General features: G+C 37.7%; 1 protein-coding gene across 1 annotated transcript; it reads right to left on the bottom strand.

The window, feature by feature from the left end:
* Nucleotides 1-9,013: 9,013 nt before the first annotated feature.
* On the bottom strand, nt 9,014-14,579 carry LOC101135660 (olfactory receptor 2A25). The gene is made up of 2 exons (XM_004046415.4): nt 14,502-14,579; nt 9,014-10,667 (listed from the first exon to the last, which is right to left on the bottom strand). Coding segments are annotated over exons 1-2 (939 nt in total). The 5' UTR covers nt 14,504-14,579; the 3' UTR covers nt 9,014-9,730.
* Between the last annotated feature and the right edge of the window lie 589 nt (nt 14,580-15,168).

The following is a 15,168-nucleotide window of genomic DNA, read 5'->3' as shown; positions in this document are numbered from 1 at the left end:
AGTATACTTTCATTTTCAGTAAAACCCTTTGTCGTTTCTTTGTTTGTGCATTTTGTCCAATTCTTTTGTTCAAGATGCCAAGAACCTGGACACCCTCCACCGTTAGCATATTTTGGCGAGCCACCCAGGAGTAAGAGGTAAGCCCAAAGTTTGGGATTTATTCTTTTCCTTCTGCTCCATACAGGGGAATCTCTTTCTGTTTTTCTTTCCAAACCGGGACCCTTGGTGGGCAGCAACTAAACATGGAAGCAACTGCAGGTTTCTGGCTATGGCCAGTGAAACTAGGGGCTTTCCATGTGGAGAAGACTGACCGCCGCCGCCGGTTTGCTTAAGGGACCAGGATATTTTTCATTTTTTCCCCTCTCTTTCTTTTTCAGTCTTTCAGTGCTGTTTCCTAGTAGCTCCTTGGAAATTGAGGGCAATTGCCTGGGGTCACTCCCTGGTAGTGTCTTAAGGCCTAGGAATGAGGTTATAATTACCCTACCCGTAGGGGGAAAAACTTTTATATATATATACATATTTTCCACGCGTGGTCCCTGATCCCTACGTGTGGTGCACCAGCTCACAGCAAACTCGCACGTGTTTCAAGCAACTTGAACATTCTTTTCTTATGCTAAAATCTTCCCTTATCTACTCAACTGGCTAAGGAACAAAAAGGCCCACCCAGCATTCAGTTCACATTACAGTTTATGGCTATTCTTCTAAAGCTCATAGTAGGCTCTGGAGGGAATGCATGCAAGGTGGCACCAGTGCCCACCTAAGGCCAGAGAGGTCTGGAACTCTAAGACTGGACCCCACAGGAGGACACCCTGGGGAATCCTCTAGACCTCAAACTCTCCAAAGACGACGCTCTTGGCAGAGGTTCTGCGGTCTAGTATTAAGCCCTCCTTAGAATTTTCTCTCACAGTTGCAATGCTGCTTGGCCCCAACATTATTTGGAACCTGGGGTTCAATGTCTACTGGGAAAGTGGAATAGCATTGCATGTATCCAGGCTTTTGTGCTGCAGTTCTAAGCAGGGGTCCTGGTTAATGTATGACACCCTCCTTTGGTACTGTTTGGCCCCAGTGATCTATGGAGTCTGGGGAGGTTTGGCCTTTAAAAATCAAACTGCCATGGAGACTGCTTTACCCAAAAATTTGGTTCACAGTCTTCATTGGATTATCTGTTGGGGCAAAGTAAAACCGGCAAGCTGGTATTGCTATCTCATGGCTAAGGTTCCAAGCTTTTGGAATAAGACAAGTCTAACTGTCCCACTATACACCTCCAGTACAATGTTGAATCAAAGTGGTGAGAGTGGACATCCACGTATTGTTCCTGATCTTAAGAAAAAGCATTCTATCTTTCACCATTAAGTACAATGTTAGCTGTGAGCTTTTTCATCTATGCCTTTTGACAGGTTGAGAAAGTACTCTTCATTTTTATTTTGTTGAGTATTTTTATTATTATTAGATTTGTCAAATGCTTTATTTTGGCTATTAAAATGATCATGTTGTTTTTCTCATTTATGTAATTAATGTGGTATACTTTATTGATTTGGTATTTGGATATGAAAGCAACCTCAGATTCTAGGGATGAATCCAGTTTGGTCATAATATGTAAAACCTTTGATATGCAATTTAAACTCGTTTGCTAGTATTACATATTGTTCAGGATTTGGGCATGTATATAAAAAGGGGTACTGTTCTTTAGTTTTCTTTTTTGTAATATCTTTTTCTTGGTTTTGGTATGAATATAATACTGGCCTCAGAGGATGAACTGGGAAGTATTCCATTCTCTATTTGGAAGGCTTCGTGAAGGATTTAGTGTTAATTTTTCTTTAAACCTTTAGTAGGATTCATCGGGGAAGCCACGCAGTTCTGGGATTTTCTTTTTAAAAAGTTTTAAAATTATCAATGCAATTTCTTTACTTTTATAGTTCTATTTACATTTTATTTCCTGTTGAGTCAGTATTACACTTTGTATCTTTCTAAGAATTTGTTCATTTCATCTAGATTATCTAGTTTTTTGGCATACAATTGCTCATATTTCTTATAAACATTTTATTTCCATAAAGGAAGTGGCAATGTCCCCTTTTTCTTTCCTGATTTTAGTAATTTGAGTACTCTCTTGTTTCTTCTTGTGTCCCAATTCTTACCTAACTACAAATACAAACTCTACTCTAAAAAACAAAACCAAGAACTGAACTGGTTGGACACACGTGCCTCTTTAAACTGGCACAATCTCTTTCCGCCACTTCACTCATTAGTTAACTTATGAAACATTTGCCAAGTCCTGAACATTAATTTGCCAAAGAATTTTTTCTTTCACAAAATTCAGTGCTTTCTCAAGCAAGCTAAAGCTGCCAAATCAATCTGACGTGAGCTTAAGCTTCTAATGAGTGTGTCTTAGAAGTAATTGTGTCCTTAGTAAATTCAGTCACTAATTTTCATGCAATAACTATAGAGAATATAGATTGGTAACAGCCAGATTACCAGCCCTAAAAAGGTCAGAAAATCAAGAAGTGAGATAGAAGAAAATAAATGTAAGGAATTTGGAGTAGTATCAGTCTTTCCCTCCCACTGTAAATATAAAACTAAATGAAATATATGGAACAGCCATTTTCAGTTGCAGGAAAGTAGATAGTACAGTGATGTGATCCTTGTGAGAAGGGAAATATGACACAAGCCTCACATTCAAATAGACTTCCTCCCAAGAGTCATTTTCCAAGCAGCAACTAGCAAAATGGAGTCCAAGGAGAAAGCTGAAGTCTCCTTGGGTACAAATAACACGGAAGTTGAGGGCCAATGTGGAAACCGAGATTTCAGGGTAGGGCACTGAAGAAGAATATGTACAAAAGGAACTTCCAAAGTATGCATAGGTGTTTCTCCTAAGTCTAGGCTGAATCCAAACATGCAAGATTCCTGGAGGCATAGCAAAGGATGGTTTCTGTGGGGCTGACTGCTGAGAAGTGCTGAACAGAACTGAAAAGTGATTTTAGAAATTTCAAAGTGCTGGGGATGTTGGAGTTACAATCTACCAGGGTTGAGAGATTTTGATAAAGACCACATTATAGAAAGAAAAATTATGCCCTACAAACAACAGTAGATCTGCCACAATCGTAATTATGAAAAAAAAATACCAAAAATCTTTAGAGGAAAATTACATAACAGAAAGCCTCTACAACTTTTCATTGAAAACTTGAAAAAAAAGAAAAAAAATTGATCAATAATCAAGAGAGAATGTAGTCACTGGGAGACTGCCAAACATAACACAGATACCAAAGCTCTGAATAAAGGCTTCAGAGTAACAATAATTCATATTTTGAAGAAAATGGAGGCAGAGATATAAAACATTGAAAAAATTGTCATATTCCACAGATAAATATAATCTATAGAAATAATCAGATATTCATTCTAAAACAACAAACTGTAATATCTGAAATTAAGAAACATTGGATAATTTAACTGATTATCCTGATTCATTAGAAGATTATTAAAGTGAAGTAAAGATAAATAGGAAACATGCAGATAAACGCATAAAAGCAAAATAACAGATATGGAGCAGATTATATAGGTTGATGTTAAAATTCGATCATAGGCCGTGCGCGGTGGCTCACACCTGTAATCCCAGCACTTTGGGAGGCCGAGGAGGGTGGATCACGAGGTCAGGCGATCGAGACCATCCTGGCTAACACGGTGAAACCCTGTCTCTACTAAAAATACAAAATATTAGCCGGGTGTGGTGGCCGGCGCCTGTAGTCCCAGCTGCTCGGGAGGCTGAGGCAGGAGAATGGCGTGAACCTGGGAGGCAGAGCTTGCAGTGAGCCAAGATCTTGCCACTGCACTCCAGCCTGGGCGACAGGGTGAGACTCTATCTCAAAAAAAAAAAAAAAGAAAAAAAAAAGCCATCATATTCCCAAGAGGAAGAGAAAATAAAGTGGGCCCAAATCACATTTTGTCTGAGCATTTCTAATATATAAAGTCAACCCTTCCATGAATTTAGAAAGTTTAACAATTCACGGCAGGTTAAATGCAAAGAAAATATAACATAGGCATATCATGGTCGTATCACAGCCTCACTTAAGAAAACCAAGGACACAAAAAAAATCATCGTGTTCAGGAGCATAAAACACAACCACTCATTACCACCACCGGGAGCATTTCTTCAGCCAGAAAAAAATCTCCTTTCGTGTCTCCTGAAGTGCATGAACACTCTCAGGTGTTTCTTTTTTTCTTTCTTATCTTCTGTGATAACATCTTTCTTTCATCTGAAATTTGAATTATATCTTCTGGATGTAGAATTCTAGGTTGGCAGTTAATTCTTTCACAATTTAAATAATATTTTATTTTCCTCTGAATTCCTTAGCTTCAATCAAATGTCAGTCACAACTCTTATTATTGATTCCTGGTAGCAATGGGTAGAGGTTCCAGTTTTTATGAAGTCATTCTTACTCTAACATAACACCTTACACAGGTGAAGGGTTTATAGAATATGACCTCTGGAGTCATTTTAATCTGTGATTTGGGGGATTGACAAATACCCTAAAAGCAGGTATAGCCTTCCGTTTTCCTAATTTGTTTTTCTGCTAGTTGCTAGCTTGTGTTCTCATAATTGTCCATTTATTTTCTGTCTAATCTTTGTCCTCTTGAGAATTTTATTGACTCTCCTGCAAACACAGCTCTGTGTTTAAAGTGATGTTGGTTTGCTTAACATTCTACCAAGCCTTTTTAGGTGTCTTGTCGTAAGATGATTTTCTATTCCTGGAAACAGAAATGAGAAATGCAAAAACCAAATAATCGCAGAAGGGAGCCATGTTATTCTCTTTTGAAAATAAGTTACATGCTACAAACAGAGCCACACTGTAATTATTCAAACTTAGAGTTTTCCAATGGGCTTAAGATAATTATAGCAAATATGCAAGCACAAAGAGTCAATCTATACCCAGATTTTCACAGCCAGAATTTTTTTTTCTTTTCTTTTCAATCCAGAGCAACACAGTGCCCATGAAAGTCAGCTATTGTCTAAGAGGTGGTAGATGCAAATATCAGAAAAGTAAGGATAGTGATTTCAGAGGAAAATATCGTGGTGCAAGAGAAAAAACTGCGTACAAGAGGTCTTTGGGGCCATCCAACCAAGTCAGAGGTTCATAGCACCAGCAAGGAGAAAGATAGGGAGGGATGAAACACCAAAGGGCAGAAACTGTATATATATAGAGAGAGAGCTCATCATTGTATTTACAATATAGAGCTCAGTGTGAGACACACTGCAGATCATGAGTAAATAATAATAACAATTCTATAGGCTGACTTTCAAGAGTTCAAGAGTTCATTCCAAAGCAGATGAAAGTTTAGAGGTTTTTTTTTGGTTTTTTTTTTTTTTTTTTTTTTGAGACGGAGTCTTGCTCTGTCGCCCAGGCTGGAGTGCAGTGGCGCGATCTTGGCTCACTGCAAGCTCCGCCTCCCAGGTTCACACCATTCTCCTGCCTCAGCCTCCTGAATAGCTGGGACTACAGGCGCCTGCCACCATGCCCGGCTAATTTTCTGTATTTTTAGTAGAGACAGGTTTCACCGTGTTAGCCAGGATGGTCTCGATCTCCTGACCTTGTAATCCCCCCAACTCAGCCTCCCAAAGTGCTGGGATTACAGGCGTGAGCCACCGCGCCTGACCGAAAGTCCAGAGTTTTTATAACCCAGTATTCCCATTCATATGTAGCCAACAGAAGTGATTATATATGTCTCCTGAAAGGTGCATATAATACCATTCATGGAATAATTATTTGTTATAGCCAAAATTGTAGACAATTCAAATATCCATTAGGAATATGGTGAATAAATTATGAAATATTTGTGCAATGTAATGCTATAAAACAAAGAAAAATAATAAATTATGCTACATACAGCAACCTGGGTGAATCTCACAAAGACAATAATGAGTGAAAGTAGGCAGATAGAAAAGAATGTACACTCTTTATGTACCTATCCAATTTATATAAAGTCCAAGAAAATACAATGCTAATATGTGCTATTAGAAGTTAGGGTAATAGGTATCTTGTGGGAGGAGGGAAGTTGCAGTAATTGGGAGAGAGCATGATGGTAGCTCCGGAAGGCCAGAATGTTTTATTTCTCCTCCCAGAAAGTGGTTACATAATATGTTTACTTCATGATCTTTCACTGAATTTAACTTATGATTTATACATTTCTCTGTGTGTCTTTAATTTAAAAAGTTTTTAAAAAAATTATTCGGCCGGGCGCGGTGGCTCACGCCTGTAATCCCAGCACTTTGGGAGGCTGAGGTGGGCGGATCATGAGGTCAGGAGTTCGAGACCAGCCTGGCCAACATGGTGAAACCCCATTTCTACTAAAGATACAAAATATTTGCTGGGCATGGTGATGCACCCCTGTAATCCCAGCTACTTGGGAGGCTGAGGCAGGAGAATCGTTTGAACCCAGGAGGTGGAAGTTGCAGTGAGCCAAGATCGCGCCATTGCACTCCAACCTGGGTGATAGTGGGAGACTCTGTCTCAAAAAAAAAAAAAAATTCTTTCCTCCATTTATTCTTTATACTTACCAACCACCAAATTATGCTCATTTTACTTTATCATCTCCCAGTGAAATCACCCCCACTTTATTCTCATGTGTACTTTTCCGTTCAGCCTCTGCCAGCATTTCTTGCTTCAACTGATATGATAGCCTTTATATTACAGTAGCTCTGATATCAGTTTGGTCAATTCAAATACTCAGTCCTCATAGCTCCAGAAGATCTTTCTAAATTCAGGTCTGATTACTTGGCATTTTCATACTTATAATCTGGCTTCGCATTTCATATAGGCCGTACTTCAGGGTCATTAGCCTGGAATATGTGTTCCTCCATGCTTGTTCTCTCCAAGCTCACCTGTCATCAGTCCCTGCCTTGTATTTTACACCTGGAAAACCCTGAGCTATGTTTGCTTCCCCCACAGCTTACAAGCTGCTTACTCCCTTTGGGTCTTTGCTTCTTTCACTCATTGGATGGAACACCCCTTCCTGCCACACCACGCCTTTCTCCCAGCCCCTGATGGCTAACTCTTACTTATCCTTACTTAAGATTAACTTTCTGGGGTCCACAGAAGGACAGTGGTAGCAGTAACACTAGATGGACAAGGGCCAGTAAGACTCCTAAAATCCAGGAAGTCAATGCCAGAGTGATGCAGACTTCCACTCCAGGAAGTCTTACTGAAACACTCCCATTCTGGGGGAGTTATCCTTCCTCTGGGCTACAATAGCATCCTGGGCAGAGCTCAGTTATTAACTTATTATATAAGTTGATAATTTCCATCATATATCCATTTAATTCTCCTACTACACATGAATAAAGTAATAGGAAACGTGCCCTATTCATCCTTTTGTTTCCAGGACCTAGCACTGATGTGTGTGTGTAATATATATACACACATATATGAATTTTAGCAATTTTGAATTGTATTTATCCTTGTATTTTAAAATAGTCATTACTTTTTCAGAGAACTGAGAGTGCAAAGGAAAAGCTCTATGAATCATTTACTTCATAAATTATTTGACATCATAGCATTTTGTATCAGATAAAAAGCTAAATTTTGCAACATTCCTCCTTCTTTCTGGTAAAATGGGAAATCTGATATTTTGTTATCGCATTTATAAGTTGGTGTTCTAGTTCTTTAAGGACATAATAAGCATATGTAGTGGATAATATTAATGAATACTACTTACTGTGTTATTATGAGTTATAGATCTTGCTAAACATTTTCATGTATTTCCTCTAATCTTCCCAACAAATCTGTGAGCTTGGCATTACTGACCTCATTTTATACATAATAATTTCTGAAGAATTTAAGTAAATTACAAAAGTTTCCACATCTAGCAACTGGCAGAACTTTGTAAAATCCCAGGTCTAGCTGAACCCAAAGTACATGTGTTTTTACTCCCCCACTTTTTTTTTGGTTATGTGATCGTGTCTGCAATAACAGATGTCCTAACAAAAGGGATGCTTTGTGAGAGAAAAATCCATGTATTTTCCTCATCAACATACTTTTTCACAGAAAACATCTTTTTAACAAAGTTGAATATTTCCCTTTTATACAGTTTGCATATTTAGGCTTAATTAAGTTATACTTAATTTGAGAGAAGAGTTGAGAAACAGAAGTATCTTTATACATCCTTTCCTAATACTTCTTCACTATTATTTTCTATCACTTTATAACTAAGTGGAAGAGTTTCATGTTTGAATAAAAAGATTATTAAAATTACTTCAAATACCTCAATTTAAAATTAAATTATTCCTGATAATTTCCAGCTGTAGTAATATTGATCAACTAGCCACAACAGTTACAGTCTGTTCTTACTTTTCAGGATTATCTCCTCTGAGTTTTAATCATTTTCAGTAGGAGACAATTGACCAAACCCATGAGAGAAAACATAGTTCTTCCATGAGCTCTGTTATTCCCATTGTGCTCTCTTCCACTCAGCTCTACATCCCATGGCTTTCCCGTGCACTCCACAAGCAGAGAAAAAGGAATGGAGAAGGCTCCAATATGTCTATATATTTATTAGCATGACATCTGCCCAGGTTTTCTTGTTAGTTGCATTACAGTTATATTCTCCATTCTCTTTCCTGTGAAGACATGGCTCATGCTCTTTCTAATCTACGTGGATTATACCTTAGAAAATGTCACCACCAGAGAAATATGTGCAAATATTTTATATGTAGACCTATTTTTAAATATAGCTTTTTTTTTTTTTTTTTTTTTTTGAGATGGAGTCTCGCTCTCTCACCCAGGCTGGAGTGCAGCGGCACGATCTTGGCTCACTGCAACCTCCACCTCCTGGGTTCAAGCAATTATCCTGACTCAGCCTCCCAAGTAGCTGGGATTACAGGTCTGCGCCAACATGCCTGGCTAATTTTTGTGTTTTTAGTAGAGACGGGGTTTCACCATGTTGGCCAGGATGGTCTCAATCTCCTGACCTCATGATCTCCTTGCCTTGGCCTCCCAAAGTGCTGGGATTACAGGCATGAGACACTACGCCTGGCCTAAATATGACACTTTCTTTTTTTTTTTTTTGAGACGGAGTCTCGCTGTGTCCCCCAGGTTGGAGTGCAGTGGCGCGATCTCAGCTCACTGCAAGCTCCGCTCTCCCGGGTTCGCGCCATTCTCCTGCCTCAGCCTCCCGAGTAGCTGGGACTATAGGCGCCCGCCAACACGCCCGGCTAATTTTTTGTATTTTTAGTAGAAACAGCGTTTCACCGTGTTAGCCAAGATCGTCTCGATCTCCTGACCGCGTGATCCGCTCGTCCCGGCCTCCCAAAGTGCTGGGATTACAGGCGTGAGCCACCGCGCCCGGCCGGCACTTTCTAAATTAAGAATAATTAAATAATGACTTTGTTATCAGTCTCTCCTAACTCCTATATCCTTATTCTACAAAAATTCGCCTTCAAGTCTTATTTACAGAACAAAAAGATACACATTTATTTCCAACTTTCAGAATATTTCACATAATTATATTAAAAGTGTGTACACTAGACAGCTAGTATAAACATATTTTTATTAATTGTGCAGCTCCGACCTTCAATGCTGGAGAGAGGAAAGCAGAATGGGCTTTCTCGGGAGGTAGTCACAGGAAAATTTCAAGAAGATGGAAAGGGTTCCCTAGAGTGTGATTATGTATCCTGAGTAGGTATGGGTTCAGATGTAATCTCAAAGCCCTTTAAAGCCAGCTATTTTACTATTCTTTCAGGCTTTCATGAAGTTCTCTTCTTTTCAAGCATCCTCTTTAGAGCACCTTGGACTTCCTTGTTCCTAAGACTATAAATTAGGGGATTAAGCATGGGATTGAAGAGGCTGTAAAACAGCAGGAGATATTTCTTCTGCTCCTTGGGGCTCTCATACTGGGGCTCAACATACATGAAGATGGCTGTGCCATAAAAGAGTCCAACCACACAGAGGTGGGAGGAGCAGATGGAGAAGGCTTTCTGGCACCCCTCTCCTGACTGGATCTTTAGAATGGCACATAGAATATGAACATAAGATATTACAATCGAAAAGAAGGGTCCCACCAGCACAGACACTGCCCCTGTCAAAACCATTACCTCATTAATGTGGGTATCCGCACAGGCAAGTTTGAGAACAGCCATAATTTCACAGAAAAAGTGATTAAGTTTCTGGGGTCCACAGAAGGACAGTGGTAGCAGTAACACTAGATGGACAAGGGCCAATAAGACTCCTAAAATCCAGGAAGTCAATGCCAAAGTGATGCAGACTTTCCAGGTCATGATGGTAGAATATCGGAGAGGGTGGCAGATGGCCACGTACCGATCATAGGACATCACCACCAGGAGGAGACATTCTGTATGTGCAAAACTCAAAAACAGAAACATCTGGGTCATGCAGCCAGCAAAGGAGATGGGCTTGGCTGGATGCAGGAGGTTCACCAGCATCTGGGGCACCGTGTTGCAAGCACAGGCGATGTCGACGACCGCCAGGTGTGAGAGGAAGAAGTACATGGGGGTGTGGAGCCTGGAGTCCAGTGAGATGAGCCCCAGGATGGTCCCGTTCCCCAACAAAATGAAGATGTAGAACAGGGAGAAGAGCCCAAAGAGGAGCATCTGAATCCTTGGGCCAATGGGAAATCCCAGTAGGAGGAACTCTGCGATGGAAGTCTGATTTCCCCCCATTTCCCTGTAGAAGAAACAAGGAGCTCACCAAGTCTGAATGTCTAAGGCAAATGTTTAAGCATGCTGCAACTGTACGTATTATTGTTTGAGTGTTTTCTAAGAAAACACCTTCAATTATATTTTGATCTTAGTCACTAAGAGAAAATTATGCATTACAAATGAAGCACAAGGACATTTTGTCATCTATGATAAATTCAATGTTAGTAGGATATTATAGTATTCATTACATCTTATTTTCAAATCTACTTTCATCACAGTTCAAAATATGTTAATACTTAAATTGCCTTCATAGCATGGACTCTTTCCTCAGTTTGTGATGATTATATCAGATGCTTGCCCTCTGTATTCCTTCATTGCAGGGTACTTATATCCATGCATGTGGAAGTGTGCTGGTGTCTATGTCTATATATAAGGATAGAAAGAGGGATGATGACCATGTCAATGATCCTGCTATCAGGTCTTCTCACCAATTTGTGCCTTTGTTATATGAATTATTTTTTAAACTTGTGATTTTTACTGATTGCATAATCTTGAATTAAGTTAAGAGAATGGCAGTTTGCCCTAACTTTGGCTGGATTTAAACAGAGATCTTTGTGTCTTGACTTTTGTACCCATAGAGGGTCTACTCTGTTTGTATTGTCTTATGATCAGAATGTAGTTACCTGTCACCTTTCTTAGACTACAGTGATCTATTGTATATTTCATTGTACATTTCATCATACAGTAATCTATTGTATATATAGTATACTTCTTATACTATAAATGTGTATTTATATTATTTATTTGTATATATATGTTTCTGTTTTTTGCAAATTTATTTTTAACAATTTTTAATTGATACATAAAAGATGTAAATAGTTTTAGGGTACCTGCGATAATTTAATATACTCATTTAATTTATAAAGATCAAATCTGTGTACTTGGGCTATCTGTCACCTTAAATATTTGTCTTTTCTTTATGTTAGAAACATTCAAATTATTCTCTTCTGGCTATTTTGAAATATACAATAGATTACTGTAAACTATAGTCACTCTTCTAATCCATTGAACACTAGATCTTATTTCTTCTATGAAACCATATGTTTGTACTCATTAGTCAACTTCTCTTTTGTTTCCCTTTTGCTACCCCTCCTGGCATCTGGTAACCACCAAGCTACTCTCTGTCTTCATGAGATGCACATTTTTAGCTCCCACATATAAGTGAAAACATACAATATTTGTCATTCTGTGCTTAGCTTGTTTCATTTAATGTAATGACCTCCAGTTCCATCCATGTTGCTGCAAATGGCAGGATTTTATTCTTTTACATGGCTGAATAATATACCATTGTGTATATATATCACATTTTCTTTATTCATTCATTGATGAGCACTTAGGCTTATTCCATATTTTGGTTACTGTGAATAGTGCTGCAATAAACATGGCTGTGAAGATATCTTTTTGATATGTTCACTTCCTTTCTTTTGGATATATACCCAGTAGTGAAATAGTTACATATGATTTATTTAGTTACATTTGGAAATTTCTAAAATTCTGCTATATTCCTACAGTAATAAATGTCTACCCAGTACATACACACATGAGTATATATACAATTGAATCCTTACTCTGTGTAATGCACTTGTTTTCTATTTTATTCTAGTCTAATGTATTCTATTTCATTAGTAAAAGTGCTGGCTGAATTATTTCATGATGGTTCATAGCCTGGGATTTAAAAAATACTGATCTCTATCCAAAACTAGAGCTAAAACTCTAACCATATACTTATATTCATAGAATGTTTAACATATTTTATAGCTTCTTAACTATCATGTACAAATAAATAACTACTTATTATTTATGGTGACTCTTTAGTTTTTTTTTTTGTGGCCTATCAAATGTTTTAAAATCCTTCCAAAGCCAAGAGGGTATACTGAGGTTTGAATCATTGTAATTTCTAAATTATTGCTTCTGTTTTTTTGCCTGACTCTATAGCCTTCTTCAGCCCATAATCCATCTGGATTTCACTAAAATAAAAACAGAAAAATTCATAATTGAGTTCCTATCAATGAGTTCCCTATTCAAGTTTTCTGATAAGTTAATATTTGAAAGATTTCATCAGCAAAGGTAAATAAGTTTTGCTTCAAAGCAAGAATCATAATTCAAAGTAGAAATTATTGGAAGGTGATATTATCTTAGTCAATAAATAATCTGATCATTATTGAAATTGCCTTCTTGAAAATTAATTTTATTAGGAATGAAGATTTCAGTGAGTGTTTTAATTCATAGATTAATTAACCATCTATTCAAGATGGGATTCCTTTGTCATGTGAGAAGTTGAACTAGAAGAATGCCAAGATCCTTTCCAACAATAGGATTCAGTGGTCCCAAATGTATAGAAAAGTGTTATTCACTTTCACCTCAACTTCCTTGCAATATCTGAGTCCAATGAAGATAACAATGCCACTTTTAAAATTTCATATAATAAAGGCACACAGTAAAGTAGAAGGACCAATGGTGTCATCTCATCTTCACCCATCTCCAAGTAGCTAAATCACAAAATATAAATCCACAGGTATTAACTGAACATATACTACGTCCTGCTACATGTCTTAGCTGAGGGCATATAAGACTGTACTTGTTTGTAGCCACATGTAACCTGGTTGGATTGATAAGACTATTAAAAAGACTCACAAATATGCTAGCAGTCCCACTGGCATATACCCGAAAGAAACGAAATCAGTATATCGAAGAGATATCTGCAGTCCTATGTTGCAGCACTGTTTACAATAGCTAATAATTGGAAGCAAGCTAAGTGTCCATCAACAGATGAATGGATAAAGAAAATGTGGTACATATACACAGTGGAGCACTATTCAGCCATAAAGAAAGAATGAGATCTAGTCATTTGCAACAACATGGATGGAAATGGAAATCATTATGTTAAATTAAATAAGCCAGGCAAAGAAAGACAAACATCACATATTCCCACTTATTTGTGGGACCTAAAAATCAAAACAATTGAACTCATGGACATACAGAGTAGAAGGATGGTTACTAGAGGCTGGGAAGGGTAGCAGGGGTATTGGGAGGAGGTGGGGATCATTAATGGGTACAAAAAAATTAAAAAGAATGAATAAGACCTATTATTTGTTAGCAAAAGAGGGTGGCCATAGTCAATAACTTCATTGTCATTTTAAAATAATTAAAGATTGTAATTCTTTACATTCACATTAAAGAATGTAATTGGATTACATTCACATTAAAGAATGTAATTGGATTTTTTGTAACTTAGAGGGTAAATGCTTGAGGGTCTGGGTGCCTCATTCCCTATGATGTGCTTATTTCACATTGTGTGCCTGTATCAAAACATCTCATATACCCCATAAATATATACACCTACTATGTACCTACAAAAATTTAGAAAAAAAGGGACTCACAAATATGATAATTCTCATGTTTAAATAGCTCAGAAAAAGGAATTTCATATTAAAAAATAAATCCTTTGTGTCACTCTTCTTCTTATGTAACATAAATCTAGTTTGCAGTCAATTAGGCCCATTGTTCTATAAAACCACTACTTAATTTCATGAGGCAATAGAAACATGAGGCAACCCCCCACAAACAACTATTTTACCTTACAATTTAAACAAGAAATTCAACACCAAAAGTATCAAAATAAATTATCTACATTAGGTATATCTGAAAGAGAAAAATTTTAAATTAGTCTAGTAGCTAAGTCTGTAAATAGCAGAAATTTGGCATTAACAGGTAAGAATTACAGTTTGCATTGTGATTTTTTATTACAGTGCTTCTGAAATTGTATAATAAATAAAGGTTGGATAATATAAAAACTTACATCTTACATCAGGATTAACAACTAAAAATGAGAAAACAAGGTGGATACGAGTTAGGTAAAGCTTCACAAATTAGTAAAAAGCATCTGTAAGCTAGTGTTGAAACTCTTTCATTCCAAAAAGATTATTGGGGGAAAAAAGTGCCCCAGTGGAGGTTGGATAGCTCTCAGAAGAGATGACGTTATTCTCTGCTTAGATCAACCATGCCTCAGTATGCTATGAAAGTGTGTTGCAGTGGAGAGATAAAGACCCATCATGCACACTGCCATCTGCTCCTGTCCTAGGGAAAGGGCTTTCCCTGTACTTATCTCTCTGGTTTTCTCTGGAAGGATGTTGATGTCAAGATGTTGCTGCTGTTAATTTCTTCAGTCAGTGTAGGATTCATGATCAGAAATTTAAACAGGAATACAATTACTTCCAGGACCTCTTCATACATTACAGATTCCCCAGGCTTATTTTAGTTTCAGGAACTCCAAAATATCCCCACCTACTAACCTTCCAAATAGATTCACTTGTTTTTGGGCAGGTGGAACTCATATAGATTCAACCTTCCAAATAGAATCACTTGTTTCAGGGCAGGTGGAACCCATATAGTATTCCCATCCCATTTTGACTGAGTTTTATCTTCTGTGCAACCCGAACATATATTCTGTAATTTTTTCCATCAAG

Source organism: Gorilla gorilla, chromosome 6 (assembly GCF_029281585.2).
Source record: "Gorilla gorilla gorilla isolate KB3781 chromosome 6, NHGRI_mGorGor1-v2.1_pri, whole genome shotgun sequence".
NCBI lineage: Eukaryota > Metazoa > Chordata > Mammalia > Primates > Hominidae > Gorilla > Gorilla gorilla.
Note: the sequence above shows the minus strand (reverse complement) of the source record. Positions and strands in the feature narration are given on the sequence as shown.